Here is a 20,706-nt window from a genome sequence, read left to right on the forward strand (position 1 = left end):
TGACAATCGAATTTGGTCCCTATGTGAAACTCAGCTGAATTGTGTTGGCTGACGAATGTGTTAAAGGTTTAATTGGTAGGGGGGGGGGGGGGGGTTAGGGGTGTCAGTCTTCTGAAATTGCCATTTTTGATACAACTGATTCAGCGAGTTTGAGAACGTTTAGCCGCCCCAAAAGTTAAATTTGATGGTAATTACACAACACCAGTTCTCTCTCTAATGATTGACAGCTTTTATGTACGTCACTTTGCTATCAAGATGGTAAGCATATTTTATTAGTATAAAGTAAGTACATATTGTTCATATTATAAATATGACTATGAATACCACTATATTGGTGCAACAATCTTTTAATCTTCTTAAATTCGTAGCAGTCGATGGGTTAGTCACAAAACATTTGCTTGCTCATTCATGTACCAATAATTTTAGATTTTCACAGACAATTAAGTCTCAAATCTAAAAAAAAAGTCAGAATGATTGAGAAAATGCTATTGGTTAGCAACAGAAATAATCAGGAAAAGGTCTCAAATTATTACTCTGCAAACCGTAGAGCCAGAAGTAAACGTTTAAAAAGATCAAGGTTTTCTCCATCACGATTGGCAACGCTAAATCTGCAGTTTAGTAGAGTTTTAGGCAGTCATTGCTAGACACATTTGTAATGAATATAACATTGTGCCTGAGATTGTGGGAGGAGGCAGGTGCCCCTTTTGACCATCCTTGTGGACACCTAAGACTACTTGGAATCCCAGACTTTTCACAGTTATCAGGAGAATCGTTTTAGGAAACTAGTAATTTTTACCGCAGTTTAATCTTGTTTTGTGTGCCTGCTTAAATTGTTATAGGCAATCAGCAATGTTTTATCTCCAAAGATTAAAAGATAATCAGCAGGCTTAAGTTAGTTATTTGTCCGCTCCCTTTAACACGTTGCACCAGCCAAAATCGAGCCCCACTGTGAATGCTGTTCGCAAACACGAGATGAGTTGGTTGGCATTCGTAAGCAGCTCAAAATTGCCCTGACTGCTGTCAAAAGATTAACAGCTGCTGCGATTCGGTGTGTTGGAAGAGCTCCCGAGAGTCGTGTACCTGTGATACCTGTATCGGAGGTGCCTCAAATACTATCCTCTTCTGTCGATCTTATCTCCTCTGCAAAAACTACAGGGTCTGTGATTAGCCGTCCACTTGACTGCGAGTGACATGTCAATGGTAGATCCAGGTGTCCTGTATGGAGTTGACAGGGAGGACTCGAGGTGTTGTACCGACCCCCCTAACCGACAAGTTTGAGGTGCTGTCTTTCACGGAAACTGACCCTGTCGGACTCACTTCATGTGTTGTGGGGAAACATGTGTTGTCCAGTGTCTGGAGGAGGCAAACACAAAAGGCAAAAGGGTAGGGTTCTGATAGTCATCAGTAGTTGAAATATGTGGCAAATGATGGTATTCGTTTGGGAAATGGCAGCAAGGGACAGGAAAGGACATTTGGTGCACTTAGTGTGTATGCCTGGGGGCTTCATTCAACATGTTGAAGAGGCTATTCCAGCAGCCACTGTGGGAACATGGTGCAACAGCTGCATGTTGTAGTGCACATTGGAACAAATGAGCCTGTCGTTGTGCTCTGAAGTCATTCTTGGGTTATTCCAGTGACTGGCAGAGAAGGTCGAGAAGACCAGCCTTGTGCGTGGGGTTTCAACGAAGCTCACAGTTTGTAGCACTGTCCTCTGAACTGATTGTGGCCCTTTGGTTCTGAGTCGAGTGGAAGGACTGAACCACAGACTTCGGAAGTTCTGTGACGAGCTAGGCTGTGACTTCCTGGACTTGGCCCTATGGTTGAGAACTGTAGTGTCCCCGTAAATAGGTCAGGTGTGCACTACACATCAGAGGCTGCAGCTCAGGTAGCTGATTGCGTGTGGGATGCACACAATGGTTTTTTAGATTTGGCGACTCCATCCAATCCAGATAACGATAGCTGTAGGATACCCAGAAGTATCGGTGTAACATCGAAAGAAATGCCTCCCACAGCTGAGAATATTAAAATACTAGTGGCAAACTGCCAAAGCATTCACAACTAAGTGCCAGAGTTTGAAGTGCTCATGAAAAGCAGTGAATATCACATAATACTAGGTACAGAAAGCTGTTTGAAACCTGAAATTGATGGCAGAGAGATTTTAGGGGATAATATAAATGTATATCGAAAGGATAGGCAAATGAAAAATGGAGGTGGCATATTTGTCACAATAGACAAACTCAAATCCACAAAATTAGAAATTGAAGCTGCATGCGAGATTGTTATGGCAGGACTCAGTATCAGGGGTGGGCGTAAAATGATGATTGGATCATTCTGTCGCCTACCAGACTGATCTCCTGATGTAACTAAAAACTTCAGAGAAAACCTCATTTCACTTGTACATGATAGGAGGGAACCTCCATGGTATACAATCTCTGTAAAGAAACTTCTAAATAAACAGAGATTACTGCGTAATAGGTATAAAACAAAGCAAAGGACTATAGATAGAGAGCTGCTACATGAAACATGTTTGGCTATCGAGAGAGCAATGTGTGACACCTTCAGTGTCTACTGAAGCAGAATATTATCAAATGACATTTTACAAAACCCAAAGAAATTCTGGTCGTACATAAAGGTTGTCAGTGGCACCAAAGTTAGTGTCCCATCCCTAGCGAATGAGACAGAAAGTGAAATTGAGGGTAGCAAAGCAAAACCTGAAATGCCTAACTCCATTTTCAAATATTCCTTTACAAAGGAAAACCCGGGAGAATTGCCCCAATTTATCCTCATTGGTGTCGAGAAACAGTTGAAATCATTAAAATTGAACATAGCTCCAGGCCCCAATGGGATCTCTGTCAGATTCTATACTGCATTTGCGGCTGAGTTAGCCCCTCTTCTCACTATAATCTATTATAGATCCATAGAACAAAAAACGTGCCCAGCTCTTGGAAAAACACACAAGTGACCCCTCTCTACAAGAAGGGTAGTAGAAGTGATAGAACATATTCTGAGCTCAAACATAGTGAGGTATCTTGAACAGAATGACCTCAATGCCAACCAGCATGGTTTTCGAAAACATCGATCACGTGAAACCCAGCTCCCACTTTTCTCATGACATACTGAAAGTTTTGGATCAAGGCAACCAGGTAGATGTCGTGTTTCTAGATTTCCAAACAGCATTTGACTCAGTACCGCACCAATGCTTATTGTCAAAAGTATGATCGTATGGAGTATCATTTGAAATTTGTGACTGGATTGAGGACTTTGTTGTAGGGAGGACATGGCATGTTATCTTGGATGGAGTCATAGTCATAGTCCTAGATGTAGGAGTAACTTCAGGTGTGCTCCAGGGAAGTGTGTTGGGACCCTTGATGTTCATGTCATATATTAATGACCTTGCGGACAATATTAAAAGTAAAATCAGGCTTTTTGCAGATGATTCAGTTATCTATAATAAAGTACTATCTGAGAGAACCTGCATAAATATTCAGTCAGATTGTGATAAGATTTCAACGTGGTGCAGAGATTGGCAATTTGCTCTAAATGTTCAGAAATGTAAAATTTTGCACTTCACAAAATGAAAAAAAAAAGTAGTATCCTATGATTATAACATCAATGCGTCACTGCTGGAATTGGCCAACTCAGACGAATTCCTGGGAGTAACACATTGTGGGGGTATGCGATAGAATGCTCACATAGCTTCAGTCATGGTAGAATTCCGGGGAAGTGCAATCAGTCTACAAAGGAGATTGCCTACAAATCACTTGTGTGACCATTTCCAGAATATTACTCAAATGTGTGGGACCTGTACCAGGTAGGACTAACTGGAGCTGTTGAATGTATACAGAGAAGGGCAGCACAAATGGTCACAGGTGTTTTTGACCCATGGGAAAGTGATGCTGAAGAAACGTGACTGCCAGGTTCCTGAATACAGATGTAAACTATCCCAAGAAAGTCTATTAGCAAAGTTTCAAGAACCAGCTTTACATGATTACTCTAGGAATATACTACAACCCCTGCATATTGCTCTCACTGGGATTGTTAGTATAAGATTAGAATAATTGCTGCATGCGCAGAGGCATTCAAGCAATCTTTCTTCCCCCACTCCATACGTGAATGGAACGGGAAGGAACCTTAGTAACTGGTACAATGGGACATACCCTCTGCCATTCACCTCACAGTGGTTTGCAAGAGTTTGGCTGGAGATGTATAAATGATGTCAACAAGTGATTAATTCTACTGCAGATTGTTGATCGCTGTTTCCTCAGTTACATTGGACATAACAAGTTTGTGATTAGATTAGGACACGAGTTTAAATTCAGGGCCACAGTTCTGCCACAGTTCAGTAATTGGTCACTTAAGAATCATCTGTCGACGGAGTGTCTCCCATTTCCAGCATACCTCCGCAATTACACATTAGCAGCATTCGTGAAGTGATTTGCTGTGATTGTATGTCACCCATAACCGAGAGTGGTAGCCCACAGCGGATGTGGCAACACTGTGACAGATGTCCATTATCAAGTAATTTTAATCAGACTATAGAAATCTTTGACTTTTAGATTATCTTGTACTGAGAAAGTACATTAGGTAATGTCACATTTATTTATTTACTATGTCAAAAATAGACAATATAAAACACAAATATACACGTCTGTACTAAAGCAAAAAAAAAAAAATTACCACAAATGTTTTAAAACTCCAAACCAGAACTCAGCAACTTCTGGGGCACTACCGTAATCATCATTGATCAGGTCTGCACCGACAGAATGCATTGCCCTGGGCCAGACGTTTTCCAGCCCTCCAGCCCCATTTGTCCATTTGCCACCTCGTTTGCTATGGACTTGTAGACGTTTTTAGTTTTCATACTTTTTTTGTTGCCCTCCTAAATTAAGCTTCCACATTAATCTTTGTAATAATAATTATGGAATGACTTGAAATAAATACAATGTAGGTAAATAACATGAAATTAAGTAGTAAAGAGGTGCAATTCTCACATTTGGCAGCCAGCTGCTACAAGTATCTACCTCTACATGCATACTCTGCAACGGCCTGTGAAGTGCACAGTAGAGGGTACTTCCCATTGTACCAGTTATTAGAGCTTCTACATCTACATGATTACTCTGCAATTCACATTTAAGTGCTTGACAGAGGGTTCATCGAACCACAATCATACTATCTCCCTACCATTCCACTCCCGAACAGCGCACGGGAAAAAGGTACACGTAACCTTTCTGTTCAAGCTCTGATTTCTCTTATTTTATTTTGTTGATCATTCCTACCTATGTAGGTTGGGCTCAACAAAATATTTTCGCATTCGGAAGAGAAAGTTGGCGACTGAAATTTCGTAAATAGGTCTCGTCGCGACGAAAAACTTCTTTGCTTTAATGACTTCCATCCCAACTCGTGTGTCATATCTGCCACACTCTCTCCCCTACTACGTGATAATACAAAACGAGCTGCCCTTTTTTGCACCCTTTCAACGTCCTCCGTCAATCCCACCTGGTAAGGATCACACACCGCGCAGCAATATTCTAACAGAGGACGAACGAGTGTAGTGTAAGCTGTCTTTTTAGTGGACTTGTTGCATCTTCTAAGTGTCCTGCCAATGAAACGCACCCTTTGGCTCGCCTTCCCCACAATATTATCTATGTGGTCTTTCCAACTGAAGTTGTTCGTAATTTTTACACCCAGGTACTTAGTTGAATTGACAGCCTTGAGAAGTACTATTTATCGAGTAATCAAATTCCAACGGATTTCTTTTGGAACTCATGTGGATCACCTCACAGTTTTCGTTATTTAGCGTCAACTGTCACCTGCCACACCATACAGCAATCTTTTCTAAATCACTTTGCAACTGATACTGGTCTTCGGATGACCTTACTAGACGGTAAATTACAGCATCATCTGCGAACAACCTAAGAGAACTGCTCAGATTGTCACCCAGGTCATTTATATAGATCAGGAACAGCAGAGGTCCCAGGACACTTCCCTGGGGAACACCTGATATCACTTGAGTTTTACTCGAAGATTTGCCGTCTATTACTACGAACTGCGACCTTCCTGACAGGAAATCACGAATCCAGTCGTACAACTGAGACGATACCCCATAGGCCCACAGCTTGATTAGAAGTCGCTTGTGAGGAATGGTGTCAAAAGCTTTCCGGAAATCTAGAAATACGGAATCAACTTGAGATCCCCTGTCGATAGCGGCCATTACTTCGTGCGAATAAAGAGCTAGCTGCGTTGCACAAGAACGATGTTTTCTGAAACCGTGCTGATTACGTATCAATAGATCGTTCCCTTCGAGGTGATTCATAATGTTTGAATACAGTATATGCTCCAAAACCCTACTGCAAACCGACGTCAATGATATAGGTCTGTAGTTCGATGGATTACTCCTACTACCCTTCTTAAACACTGGTGCGACCTGCGCAATTTTCCAATCTGCAGGTACAGATCTATCGGCGAACGAGCAGTTGTATATGATTGCTAAGTAAGGAGGTATTGTATCAGTGTAATCTGAAAGGAACCTAATCGGTATACAATCTGGGCCTGAAGACTTGCCCGTATCAAGCAATTTGAGTTGCTTTGCAACCCCTAAGGTATCTACTTCTAAGAAACTCATGCTAGCAGCTGTTCGTGTTTCAAATTCTGGAATATTCCATTCGTCTTCCCTGCCAATTCACGTGTGGAGTGCAGGAAGAATGATTGCTTAAATGCCACTGTGAGCACTGTATATAACCTAATCTTGTCTTTGCAATCCCTACTGGAGCAGTACTTTGGGGGTAGAAGTATATTCTTAGATTCATCATTAAACTTGGTTCTTGAAGCTTACTAACTAGGCCTCCCTGGGGTATGTTGCATGTATCTTGAACTGTCTGCCAGTTCAGTTCTTGAGCATCTTCATGGGACTCCTCCATGGGTCAGACAAACCTGTGACAATTCATGCTGCCATTCTCTGTATATGAAATTACAATGAAATCCAGACCTTTAACTGCTTACAGGCATTGATAAATATCGACGGGAACAGTTGAAAAATGTGTGCCGCAACCAGGACTCGAACCTGGGACATCCTGCTAACATGGCAGACACACTATCCGACTGAGCCACCGAGGACACAGAGGATAGTGACTGCAGGGACTTGCTCCCCGTGAGACCTACACTTCCAACTTTCTGTCCAAACACTACATTTGTAGTGTCCCTGCCCACCGTACTCATTACTCGCGGCAGCCAATCTACCGATCCACGAAAGAGTTTGAGCAATGTGAGAGTATCTGCACTGAAGATCATTGGCCGGTAAGCCTTATCTCTATGAAGATGGTATCGCAGTCGCAATATCCTCTGTGTCCTCGATGGTTCAGTCCGATAAAGCATTTGCCATCCAAGCAAGAGATCCCGGGTTCAAGTCCCACTCAGGACACATATTTTTCAACTGTCTCCGTTGATATTTATCAATGCCTGTAAGCAGCTAATGCTCTGCATTTCATTATAATTTCATTCTTAGAGAGTAGCAAAATCACCAATGGTATCTGTACAGATACCAGCTTTGTATATTCATATATTCTCTGTATATATTCAGTACCCCCTGTTAGAGCTTTTTCTATGGATTCAACACACTCGAACGATACTCTAGGGTCTCACAGTCTCCTCTAACTGATTACATTTCCCCAGTATTCTACATTACATGTAACTGAGCCGGTGTGACTGTTCCATTTCATATTCCCACGGATTGTTACACCAAAGTATTCATAGTGTTGACTGGTACCAACTGTGACTCGTTGATGTTACAGTCGTAGGATACCATGTCATCTCTCCCCCACCCCTATTTTGTGAAGTGCAAAATTTTATATTTGTGAACATCCAAAGAAAGTTCCCAAACTTGGCATGAAATTGGAAACTTATGTTGTGCTGCTTTCTTTAAGACTTATACTTCATTACAGACAAGTGCACCATCTGCAGACATCTGAAGTTACTGGTAGTATTGTCGGCCAGGTCCTCAATATACAGCTCGAACAGCAAGAGATCCAATACAGTTCCCTGGGGCACACCTGGCGTTACTTCTACCTCTGTCAATGGCTCTCTGTCCGAGATAACATAGTGCGTCCTCCGTACTGAAAAATCCTCAATCCAGGCTCAAATTTCATTTGATACCTGCATATAGTTGTACCTTTGATGACAAGAGTAGATTTGTTGTCACATGCTTTTTCAGGAAGAAGGAAAGAAAAAAAAACCACACCAGATTGCCTCAGCCGATGGCTTTCTGTATGTCACAAGTTGAAGGGAGCAGACCCAAATACTCAGCGCGACTTAATGCCAGTTGTACAAGCAAATCTTGTGCTCTATACTAGCTGGCAACATTGTCACTTGGCACTGACCTATGTCAGTCACAAAGTTACTTACATGAGCTGTAGTCTCAGTGGAGAGGATAGTGTTTTTGAAAATAGCTATAAGATGAACACCAACAAAACTAAAACTAAGGTAATGGAGTGTAGTTGAATTAAGTTATGTGATGGTGTGGTAATTGCATTAGGAAATGACAAGCTAGAAGTAGTAAATGAGTTTCACTATCTGGGCAGCAAAATAATGGACAGTGGCAGATGTATAAAGGATGTAGAATGGAACCTACAAAACTGAGAATAACTTTTCTGAAAAAGAGAAGGGTGTTAATGTAAATGTTTGCTGAAGATGGAGTGTGCCTGTATGAAATAGCGATAACTGCTACAAAGACAAGAAACAATCTATTTGAAGTATAGTGCTACTGAAGAAAGCTGAAGATTAGAGGGTTAGTTCTTTTAACTTATGAAAAGGTACTGCATTCAGTCACAGAGAAAACAAATATATGGTGTAATGTAATGGGATAGAGAGGGAAGACAAATCCTGACACATTAAGGAATAGTTATGTTGGCAATGGCAGGAAGAGGAAGGGGGGGGGGGGGGAATTAAAATTCAGGAATAGGCTGAGGCTTGGCTACAGAAAATGGGTTTCAGTAGTTATAGGCTGCAGCTGTTATGTAGTGTGTGTCCAAGAAGTGCATGTACCCCAAGGTCAAAGGAAGTTTACTGTATATTGGACTACTTACATGTAAAAGTCATGAAACATCTGTATCTGTATGGGCATCTCATGGCTTACACAGAGATCAAAGTGTCTCCATGTGCTCCTCAAAATCTTGCAGAAGATCTCAGGAGTTATGCTTCGGAAGGTTTCTTTCTACATCTACATGGTTACTCTGCAGTTCACAGCCTGGCAGAGGGTTCATCAAACCATTTTCATACTACATCTCTACCATTCCGCTCTCCAATGGCGCTTGGGGAAAAAGGAACACCTAAATCTTTCTGTTCAACCTCTGATTTCTGTTATTTTATTATGATGATCATTTCTCACTACGTAGGTGGGTGTCAACAAAATATTTTCGAAAGAGAAAGTTGGTGATTGAAATTTTGTAAATAGATCCCGTTGCAAAGAAAACTGCCTTTGTTTCAGTCACTGCCACCCCAACTCACGTATCGTATCAGTGACTCTCTCAGCCCTATTGCGCGCTAACACAAAACGAGCTGCCCTTCTTTGCACTTTTTCAATGTCCTCCGTCAATCCTACCTGGTAAGGATCCCATACCGCGCAGCAATATTCCAGCAGAGGATGGACAAGTGTGATGTAGGCTCTCTCTTTAGTGAGTTTGTCGCATCTTCTAAGTGTTCTGCCAACAAAGTGCAGTCTGTGTTTCACCTCCCCACAATATTATCTATGTGGTCTTTCCAATTTAACCTGCTCGTAATTGTAATTCCTTGGTATCTAGTCAAATTGACAGCCCTTAGACTTGTGCGATTTATCGTATACCCTAAATTTATCGGATTTCTTTTAGTACCCATGTCGATGACCTCGCACTTTTCTTTGTTTAGTGCCGATTGCCACTTTTCGCACCATACAGAAATTCTCTCTAGATCATTTTGTAATTGGAATTGCTCATCTGATGATTTTACTAGACGGTAAATTACAGCGTCATCTGCAAACAATCTAAGGGGGCTGCTCAGATAATCACCTAGATCATTTATGTAAATCAGGAACAGCAGAGGGCCTATGACATTACCTTGCAGAACGCCAGATATCTCTTCTGTTCTACTCAATGATTTACCGTCTATCACTACGAACTGTGACCTCTCTGAGAGGAAGTCACGAATCCAGTCACACAACTGAGATGAAACTCCATATGCGCACAATTTGATTAATAGTCGCATGTGAGGACCGGTGTCAAAAGGCTTCTGGAAATCTAGGAATATGGAATCGATCAGATTCCTTGTCGACAGCAGTCATTACTTCATGGGAATAAAGAGCTAGCTGCGTTGCACAAGAACAATATTTTCTGAATCCGTGTTGGTTATGTATCAAGAAGTCATTTTCTTCAAGGTGATTCATAATGTTAGAGTACAGTATATGCTCCAAAATCCTACTGCAAATTGAGGTCAGTGATTTGGGTCTGTAATTCAGTGGGTTACTTATATTTCCTTTCTTGAATTTCATGTGACCTGTGCTACTTTCCAGTCTTTAGGAACAGACTTTTCGTCAAGTGAGTGGTTGTATATGATTGCCAAGAAAGGCACTTATTGTCGCTGTATACTCTGAAAGGAACCTGATTGGTATACCGTCTGGACTGGAAGACTTGCCTTTCTTAAGCGATTTGAGTTGTTTCGCCACACCTATGATATCTACTTGTATGTCACTCATGCGAACAGCTGTTCTGGTTTTGAGTTCTGGAATATTTGCTTCGTCTTCTTTGATGAAGGAATTACGGGAAACTATTTAGTAACTCTGCTTTAGTGGCACCATCATCGGCAACATTTCCGTCGCTATCGCGCATTGATGGTATTGACTGTTTTTTGCCACTGGTGTACTTTACATACGACCAGAATCTCTTTGGGTTTTCTACCATATTTTGAGACTGTTTCATTGTAGAAACTATTAAAAGCATCTCGCATTGATGTCCCCACTAAATTTTGAGCTTCCGTGAAACTTAGCCAGTCTTGGGGATATTGCGTTCTTCTGAATTTGGCATGCGTTTTTCATTGCTTCTGCAATAGTGTTCTGACGTGTTTTGTTACCATGGTTTATCAGTCCCGTCTCTCGTCTCTTATTAACTTGTGCAGTATGAATCTATCTATTGCTGTCGATACTGTATATTTGAATTTGAGCCATATCTGGTCTACACGTACATATTTAGCTTGGAAGGAATGGAGATTCTCTCTTAGGAAGGCATCAAGCGAATTTTATCTGCTGTTTTAAATAGATATACTTCGCGTTTATTTTTAGTGGTTTTGGTTGATATGGTTTTGAGCCTCGCTACAATGGCCTTGTGTTCACTAATCCATGTATCCATTGTGATGCGCTCCATTAGATCAGGATTATTTGTGGCTAAGAGGTCAAGTGTGTGTTCGCAACCATTTACAATTTGTGTGGGCTCATGAACTAAGTAATTCTCAAAGAAAGCATTTTATACAATTTGAGAAGATGCTTTCTGTCTACCACTGGCTTTAAACATGTATTTTTGCCAACAAATCGAGGGTAGATGGAAATGTCCACCAATTATAACTGTATGAGTGGGGTACTTATTTGTAATGAGATTCAAGTTTTCTTTGAACCGTTCAGCTATGATATCATCAGAGTCGGGGGGTCGGTAGAAGGAGCCAATTATTATTTTGGTATGGCTGTTGAGTATAACCTCTACCTATAATAATTCGCAGGAACTATCTATTTCAACTTCACTACAAGATAAACTACTACCAACAGACACAAACACACCACCACCTACTTTATTTAATCTATCCTTTCTGAACACGGTTTGCACCTCTGTAAAAATTTCGGCAGAATTTATCTCCGGCTTTAGTCAACTTTCTGTTCCTATAACGATTTCAGCTTCAGCAATTTTTATCAGCGCTTGAAGCTCTGGTACTTTTCCAACACAGCTACGACAATTTACAACTATAATACCGACTGTTGCTTGGTCGATTTTCGTCGTCTCTTTGCCCTGTATCCTTTGAGACTGGAGCCCTTTTTGATCTTTCCCAAGACTGTATAACCTACAAAAAACTGCGCAGTCCACGCCACATAGCCCCTGCTACCCGTGCAGCTGCCTCCTCTGTGTAGCGGACACCAGACCTATTTAGTGGAACCCAAAACCCCCTCCATTATACCAATGTTGAGGCACATTGGTTTAGTTATTCCCCGTTATGAGTTGTCTGGCATGGTGAGGTCAGGGCTTCATGGCGGCCAGTTAGACAGGCCTGGAGATGTCACTGAACCACACACGGTGAAGCGGCGGGAGCACCGTCCTGGTGTATCCACACGTGATCCACAATTCCCTTGTCTCAGAGCTGAGGTGGTTGTTGTTGTTGTTGTTGTTGTTGTCTTCAGTCCTGAGACTGGTTTGATGCAGCTCTCCATGCTACTCTATCCTGTGCAAGCTTCTTCATCTCCCAGTACCTACTGCAACCTACATCCTTCTGAATCTGCTTAGTGTATTCATCTTTTGGTCTCCCTTTACGATTTTTACCCTCCACGCTGCCCTCCAATGCTAAATTTGTGATCCCTTGATGCCTCAAAACATGTCCTACCAACCGATCCCTTCTTCTAGTCAAGTTGTGCCACAAACTTCTCTTCTCCCCAATCCTATTCAATACCTCCTCATTAGTTACGTGATCTACCCACCTTATCTTCAGCATTCTTCTGTAGCACCACATTTCGAAAGCTTCTATTCTCTTCATGTCCAAACTAGTTATCCTCCATGTTTCACTTCCCTACATGGCTACACTCCATACAAATATTTTCAGAAACGACTTCCTGACACTTAAATCTATACTCGATGTTAACAAATTTCTCTTCTTCAGAAACACTTTCCTTGCCATTGCCAGTCTACATTTTATATCCTCTCTACTTCGGCCATCATCAGTTATTTTACTGCCTAAATAGCAAAATTCCTTTACTACTTTAAGTGTCTCATTTCCTAATCTAATTCCCTCAGCATCACCCGATTTAATTTGACTACATTCCATTATCCTTGTTTTGCTTTTGTTGATGTTCATCTTATATCCTCCTTTCAAGACACTGTCCATTCCATTCAACTGCTCTTCCAAGTCCTTTGCTGTCTCTGACAGAATTACAATGTCATCGGCGAACCTCAAAGTTTTTACTTCTTCTCCATGAATTTTAATACCTACTCTGAATTTTTCTTTTGTTTCCTTTACTGCTTGCTCAATATACAGATTGAATAACATCGGGGACAGGCTACAACCCTGTCTCACTCCTTTCCCAACCACTGCTTCCCTTTCATGCCCCTCGACTCTTATAACTGCCATCTGGTTTCTGTACAAATTGTAAATAGCCTTTCACTCCCTGTATTTTACCCCTGCCACCTTTAGAATTTGAAAGAGAGTATTCCAGTCAACATTGTCAAAAGCTTTCTCTAAGTCTACAAATGCTAGAAACGTAGGTTTGCCTTTCCTTAATCATTCTTCTAAGATAAGTCGTAAGGTTAGTATTGCCTCACGTGTTCCAAAATTTCTATGGAATCCAAACTGATCTTCCCCGAGGTCCGCTTCTACCAGTTTTTCCATTCTTCTGTAAAGAATTCGCGTTAGTATTTTGCAGCTGTGACTTATTAAACTGATAGTTCGGTAATTTTCACATCTGTCAACACCTGTTTTCTTTGGGATTGGAATTATTATATTCTTCTTGGAAGTCTGAGGGTATTTCGCCTGTCTCATACATCTTGCTCACCAGATGGTAGAGTTTTGTCATGACTGGCTCTCCCAAGGCCATCAGTAGTTCTAATGGAATGTTGTCTATTCCCGGGGCCTTGTTTCGACTCAGGTCTTTCAGTGCTCTGTCAAACTCTTCACGCAGTATCTTATCTCCCATTTAGTCTTCATCTACATCCTCTTCACTTCCATAATATTGTCCTCAAGTACATCGCCCTTGTATAAACCCTCTATATACTCCTTCCACCTTTCTGCCTTCCCTTCTTTGCTTAGAACTGGGTTTCCATCTGAGCTCTTGATATTCATACAAGTGGTTCTCTTCTCTCCAAAGGTCTCTTTAATTTTCCTGTAGGCAGTATCTATCTTACCCCTAGTGAGATAAGCCTCTACATCCTTACATTTGTCCTCTAGCCATCCCTGCTTAGCCATTTTGCACTTCCTGTTGATCTCATTTTTGAGACATTTGTATTCCTTTTTGCCTGCTTCATTTACTGCATTTTTATATTTTCCCCTTTCATCAATTAAATTCAATATTTCTTCTGTTACCCAAGGATTTCTATTAGCCCTCGTCTTTTTACCTACTTGATCCTCTGCTGCCTTCACTACTTCATCCCTGAGGTATTAACTGAATTTGCAACAGCTTCAAATAAGAATTTTTATTAAAAAAAATATAATCCTAATTCATATTGTGATGACATCCCAGTCTACATTGTAATATGAAGTGGGTTCCTTTTCAGTTGTTAAACATAATGCGTATTTTCATAGACCAGAAAAAGACATTCAATGCATGGGCTGCAATACATCACAAGGTGGCCGGAAAATAAAACTCTAGAGTGAGATATAGCTTTTGGAACTGCTGTTGACAAAAAGGGGGAAGCCGCAACTCGCTGCTATATGTCGTCGTTGGATAATTCGTTCATAAACATTGGTCTAAATGGTCCTGTTTCTTTCTTTTTCAAATCTTTTGATAAGGTCATGCATTGTTTATAGTGGTACCTCAGATTCAGCTGCTCTTTTGCGAATGGATTACGTTGGAGACTGCCAAGTCGACTGACCAGGCAGCGGCATATGTTTCTTGTCGTGTTTCTGAAATTCAGTATATGATATGTTTTTGTCACTGCCTAGAACAAAAGCCAGTATGCTTTATGAGATGAGGCCTTGTCAAAGCGATCTCTTATAAGTACTCATTATTTCAGTTATTGTCTGTGGAAGTTAGTGTGCCCAAACACACGCTGCTTGTCACTCCTTGTCCATGTATCTTTGTCTACTTAAATTGGCCATGGCTTTGCGGCTGAAATAATGCAACACTGAAATAAAATAAGACAAAATTGACAACAATACTCTTCAGGGACCACAAAGAGAAGTTAAAAAAAATAGGGTTCATGCAGTGCCATATAGACAGTAGTTTTCCCCTCACTTTGACCATAGTGGTACAGGGGACCCTCTGCTGTGAACCATACAGTGGATGGACCATACAGTGGCTTTTGGAGTGTGTATGTGGGTGTAGTAAAAACAGCTAGAAGAGGGGTGCAGAGTCTTCTCAGACACACTGTAGAGATGTAAGGATTTGTGCAGAATAGACTTGCGTGGATATCTGTATCAAACCACAGTAACAACATAGCCACAATTTATTATATTCACATACATACCTCAAATGAAACTGACTTGCCTAAAATCCGCAGCAAAACTTACTCTGAGGAGTAATTGGTAACTTTGTGTTTACAGAAATGGCAATGCCGTCATTCAGCCTCGACGGCAACGTGCCAGACGACATCCTGTTCTCCATCTTTTCCTTCCTGCCCATACCGGATCTGGTCCGGTGTGCCAATGTGTGCAGACGGTGGCGCAGAATCGTGTCGGAGTATTCCTACGTATGGAAGGGGAAGAGGTACGTCAGCAATAGAAGTCCGAGGGAATCCACCGAGGTGCGCGCCGTCTTGTGCATCGTACCGCTGTTGCAAGAACTCGATGTCAAGGTGACCAAAATGTTTGAGGTGAAAATTATCTACCCACAGTTGTTTTTGTCAGTAACAAACGTCTGTGAACTGAGAGCTGTGCGGGACTGCCAAAGAGTGGGGTGTACGTACTTATCGACCGATCTCAACGTCGCAGAGGTCATCTTCTCTTCTCAGTCACTTATCGATTTCGCGGCACTCGAGAAGCTGCAGATCATCGGGGGAAATCCGATGCTGACACCCTTCAAGCCGGACACCAGGGCGGAATGCGCCGTCGGCTCTGCCCTGGAGCTGTGCCCGAATCTGAGAGAGCTGAACGTAAACGTAGATGCCCTGTCGGGAGATTACTTGGACTGTTTGGAAGGGGTCAGCCGGTTGCAGACTCTCAAAATCAACTGCCGCGGCCTGGAGGAACTGACGTTCCTACAGCACTGCTCGGACACGCTGGAGGAACTGGAATTGGAACGTTGCGACGACTTGCCGCCGGCTGCGTACTCGGAGCTACGGCACCTCGGGAACGTGAAGAAGTTGCGACTGTGCGACTGCCGCGCGGGGGCAGAGGCCCTGGAAGTGGCCGCGGGGGGTCTGAGGTCTCTCGTGTCGCTGCAGTTGGACCGCTGCGGACTGCTCTCGGACCTGTCCTTCCTGCGGCTCTGCAGCCAGCTGCGGGAGCTCCGCGTCGAGGCTAAGGACAGGCCGCCGACGGGCCTGCAGTGCCTGCCCGCCAGCGTCCGCTCGCTCTGCCTCGTCGACAACGCCACGACTGCCGACGAGTTGTCCGAAGTGCTGCAGCACCTGTCGCTGCGCGAGGAACTGAAGCTCTGTAAAGTGGATCTGGCCCACCTGGGCTTCCTGCGCCACTGCCCCCGGTTGCACCACCTCTACCTCGAGAGCTCGACCTGGCCCGACACGTCGGTGCTGTCGAGCCTGTGCCACCTGACGCGGCTCGAGACGCTGGTCCTGAGGAGGTGCAGCGTCGACGCAGACGTACTCTCCCAGACGGTGTCGTCACTGCCGCAACTGCACACTTTGTCACTGGCCTACGTGGAGGACGTCACCCACTTGCGGTTCCTCAGGCACTGCCCCCAGCTTCACACCTTGTCGCTTTTCTGCGTCTTCGGGTTGGAGTCGAATGCTTACTGGGAACTGTGCCACCTGAATAAACTGGAGCAGTTGTGTGTCAGCGTATTAGTGCGCGACGTTGTCAGTGATATCATCCGACCGTGTCTGCCCCGAGTGAAAATTTATTGCTCGGAACGGTTTATATAAACTTCTGCTAAACGAGCTTTCCCGAGCTGAGAACAAATTTTGTGCTCTGGAGCGGTGTGTGTGCCATTTCCGATCTTATTGGCAGATTAAAACTCTGTGCCGCACTGGGACTCCAAAACTGCACCACACCTTTTGTGATGAGAGAGCGTACCGACTCGAGTCTCCTGTTAAGACTCACAACCGGCCCTCACAACTTTCCTTCATCGAAGATCCCTAGTGTACCTTGCTGGACCGACGCCTTTGGGAAAAAGGATATTGTGGGGATACCATTTCTAAAATGAATCTCTATTGCAGAGTAAAAGTTTAACTTTGGAAACTACCACTAGGCTGTGGCTAAGACATTTCTCAGAAGTATTGTTTCTTCTAGCAGTGCTTGTCCTGCGAGATATGCAAAGGAACTTCTGTGAAGTTTGGACAGTAGGAGAAGAGGACGGCTGTGAGCAGGTTGTGATTCGTGACTGGAGAACTGACTTGGGAAGAGAGTTGCCCACGACAGGCGAGGTTCTGTGGTCAAGTCCCGGTACAGAACAAAGTCTTAATCTGCCAAGAACTTTCTCTACCAGTGATGTCTGAAAGAATTCTCATTAAATATCTGACCCTCCCCCCGGTGTAATCTATCTCACTGATGGATACTGTACACATGGTGGTTTTTTTTTTCCAGTACATATATTAATTGTCCATTATGTGCACATTCCATCTGGCATATTTTTTAAAAAAATTATAGTCTAAGGTAGTTTTAAAAAAGGCTAAAATTAAGAGATAGATACACTTAGTCATAAGGTACATTTCGCTCTATTAATGCTGTGTTGTACAAACCTCTTTCTTAGCATGTAGAGGGATCCACGAGAAAGACAGGTTTGAGACAGTAGTACCTCCTATCTTACAAGGGCCATCATATCACCATGAGAACTTACTAGTTTATTTTTATATCTTTACGCAAACATTGGAATAACGAGCTCACTTCACCTTTTTGGTATTTCACTACTGCTGTGTGACTACACTAGAAATGTAACAAAGTGTTAACTTGTTGCTCTTGTCGTATGTGTACACTGTTGCATTCCAATGTGTTTTAATCACTTCATAAAAGCTAGATTATATCTGTGTAGTACACATTCTGAGAAATGAAGCTGATTAGGTAAGAGAAGGAAGTGTGATGCTAAAAGCTGTAGAGGCAGACCAATTTCTGACTACATTGTGAATGTGTGAGTGGCTATAGGATGCAGTAGTTATGCAGTGGTGGAAAGGCTTGCACAGACTAGACTAGCAAGGACATCAGTAACACTAAGACCACCACCTCGGATGGTGTTAACTGAGGAAATTAAGAACACCTCTGTTCATTTTTCTTCAAATTTATCTTTTGAATACTTTATCCGTGGCTATCACTTTGATGAGTTTCTTGCTAACCTGACATCAATATTCCAGACTAAGAGTGTGTGGGCAGCGCTTCTGTGTCATTTGCCTCATATTGAAGTCTTTGTAAGTGATATACAGAGTACTTTCCACTTACTAGGTGTGCGCAGAAGTCGTGGTCAGTGATTTTCTTAGAATTACTAAATCTAGCTTGTGGTTACAGACATATCGGTGATGTAGCTCGAAGCCTAGGTTAGGTTGGAAAGTAGTAGTCTGGTTGTGTGTTGGTCAAGCTAAGAAACAAACTTAAAAATATATATGAGCCGCTTACAGCACAATTGATATAACTCACATTATTCTGGTTTCTGAGCATTTATTGCCTTAATAGGATTGTTATAGAAAATTCAACAGTACTTTATCATGTATGTTGCCAGGCTAGGCCTTTTAAGTCAGCATAACAATTTCAGTAACTTTTATAAAATTATAAACATGGTACAAAGGCCTAAATGAAGTTACACCACTAATGATGTAAACAGGTGAAAGATTTTATTTGGTATAAAAATATACATGCCAGTCAACAACACTGTATTTACACAATCTTTGTCGCTCATCGCCACTACTATCATTCCCATTCAATGGGCCATTGGCTTCAGCATTGTCAGAAGAAAGAAGATTCTGAAAGTAGTGGTTATGAACAAGTGGAATGAAGGGCAGTAGTTCATCCATGTCCGTTTTCTTCTCTTTTGTTACAGCCAATGGTCCTGTGTACAGCTTTCCTTGAGGTATGTTAGACAGGGTAATTGAGCGTGGTTGTTTTCTTAGCTTGGCTTGAAGTCCAGCTTGTGAAATTCCACTTTGCTGGAAGAGTCCCCTTGAAGACGAGTGTGAATGGATTACACTTTTGGTACCAAATCCACTGCATCTTTAGCCATGACACAGGATGTTGTTTAGTGTCATTCTTCCTTTTGGTGATTGACTTCAACAAGTTTTCCACAGACAAGAAGTCAGTGTCATTACAGTGACTTGAAAGGGATTTTTTTCCTTCACCTGGCAATAATATTGTACCAGTTATTGGGACAAAATATCTGTTGCTTTGCTGTAGTTTTCTATTGAGGCAAAATCACCCTCATAGGGAAGATAGGAATGACCACTTGTTAACTTCAGTCTAAGACTACGATGCTATTTTTATCACTTAAAACTAGTGTCATTAATGTTTTGACTATTTTCCAATTCCTGTTCTTCCTTGTACAAGTATCACGGTACACAGCATGTTTTGCAGGCGGTGCTCTTATTTTGATGTAAACACACAAATTCCATTTGTAATAAGCTACTTGATGGGGTGCTGAGCTTTTTCATTCTTACACACACAGATCTAATTTGTGGGCTTGTTGAAGCCATATCTTTTCTTGCTCACCTGTTGAGTCCTTAAGTCTACCAGCAAATGCATCCAAGTGTCTTTGTGAGATGCATGAAAATGCATGCTGAACTCATTGTTAAAAGCTCTACAATAAATTTGTAACAATCATGTTACTGTGATGTCTTAATTTATTTGTTGCTATAATGTCATATATTGTATGTCATATTGGTAAAAGCATCCAAACACAAGAAACTATAAATTTTGATGTAAAATAATAACAGAATGAGAAAATAAACACCACTGACCCACACTGGATAACTCTGAATGTGATGGAAAAGAATTCATTGCTGGATCCAATATCATTCCAAATAATTGGTTCCCTGGTAGTGTCTTTATTACTATAATTTATGGTGAATCTCACTAATCACAATTCAAGTAATTAAACGAGTAAACTCCTGTAACCGGAACAGCCACACATTGGAACATCCACAGCGAATTGCAGTGACTCAGAATGGTAGCAGGCACAGTGGTGTAACTGACAACTACACCACTTCACCTGTTGCCACGTAGGTGTCGCTGCTTACAGCAAAAACTTGCACTGCTACATGCGTGGTTGTTATGAGAGTTACAAATTGCGCCATTTGCTCTGTTAACAGAATGCTGCTTGCTGAGAAAGATCCCGATACTGTCTAAAAAAGAAAAGAAAATGGAATTACACCTTATGTGCTGTAAGCGTCTCATAGCAGGAGGGAAGCTATTGGGGGGGGGATTTAAAAGTTTCTCTTTAAGGTCATTGCTGTAGCGTCTATGCAATTTAGTGCAACACTGATGTGTGTCTTTTTGAGGTGCGTTTCCTTCAAACAGGACCAACATACTGTTATTCTTTTCTCGGTTGCCAAAGGACAAATGCCGGTAGACATTTATCTGGGAAGTTGCCAACCCGAGTGAGGCGCTCGAGCACCGGTGCTTTTGGTCCCTTGCAAAAGGCCTTGAATGGTCAACAATATGTGTCGGGCGAGGATATGCAACAGG

General features: G+C 42.1%; 2 protein-coding genes across 4 annotated transcripts in view; one reads left to right on the forward strand and one right to left on the reverse strand.

Annotated features, from left to right (window-relative positions):
* Window positions 1-17,558, forward strand: part of LOC126212955 (uncharacterized) — a 36,455-nt gene extending 18,897 nt beyond the window's left edge. For all 3 annotated transcript variants that reach the window (XM_049940482.1, XM_049940481.1, XM_049940480.1), the window contains exon 2: window positions 15,469-17,558. In XM_049940482.1, coding sequence (XP_049796439.1) covers window positions 15,471-16,967 — 1,497 coding nt within the window. In that variant the 5' untranslated portion in view covers window positions 15,469-15,470 and the 3' untranslated portion in view covers window positions 16,968-17,558. The remainder of the gene's footprint in view (window positions 1-15,468) is intronic.
* A 2,577-nt stretch (window positions 17,559-20,135) lies between these two features.
* The window catches only part of LOC126212957 (uncharacterized), a 386,808-nt gene continuing 386,237 nt past the window's right edge, over window positions 20,136-20,706 (reverse strand). The window contains exon 11 of the mRNA XM_049940483.1: window positions 20,136-20,363. Coding sequence (XP_049796440.1) covers window positions 20,227-20,363 — 137 coding nt within the window. The 3' untranslated portion in view covers window positions 20,136-20,226. The remainder of the gene's footprint in view (window positions 20,364-20,706) is intronic.

Source organism: Schistocerca nitens, chromosome 11, assembly GCF_023898315.1.
Source record: "Schistocerca nitens isolate TAMUIC-IGC-003100 chromosome 11, iqSchNite1.1, whole genome shotgun sequence".
In the NCBI taxonomy this organism is placed as follows: domain Eukaryota; kingdom Metazoa; phylum Arthropoda; class Insecta; order Orthoptera; family Acrididae; genus Schistocerca; species Schistocerca nitens.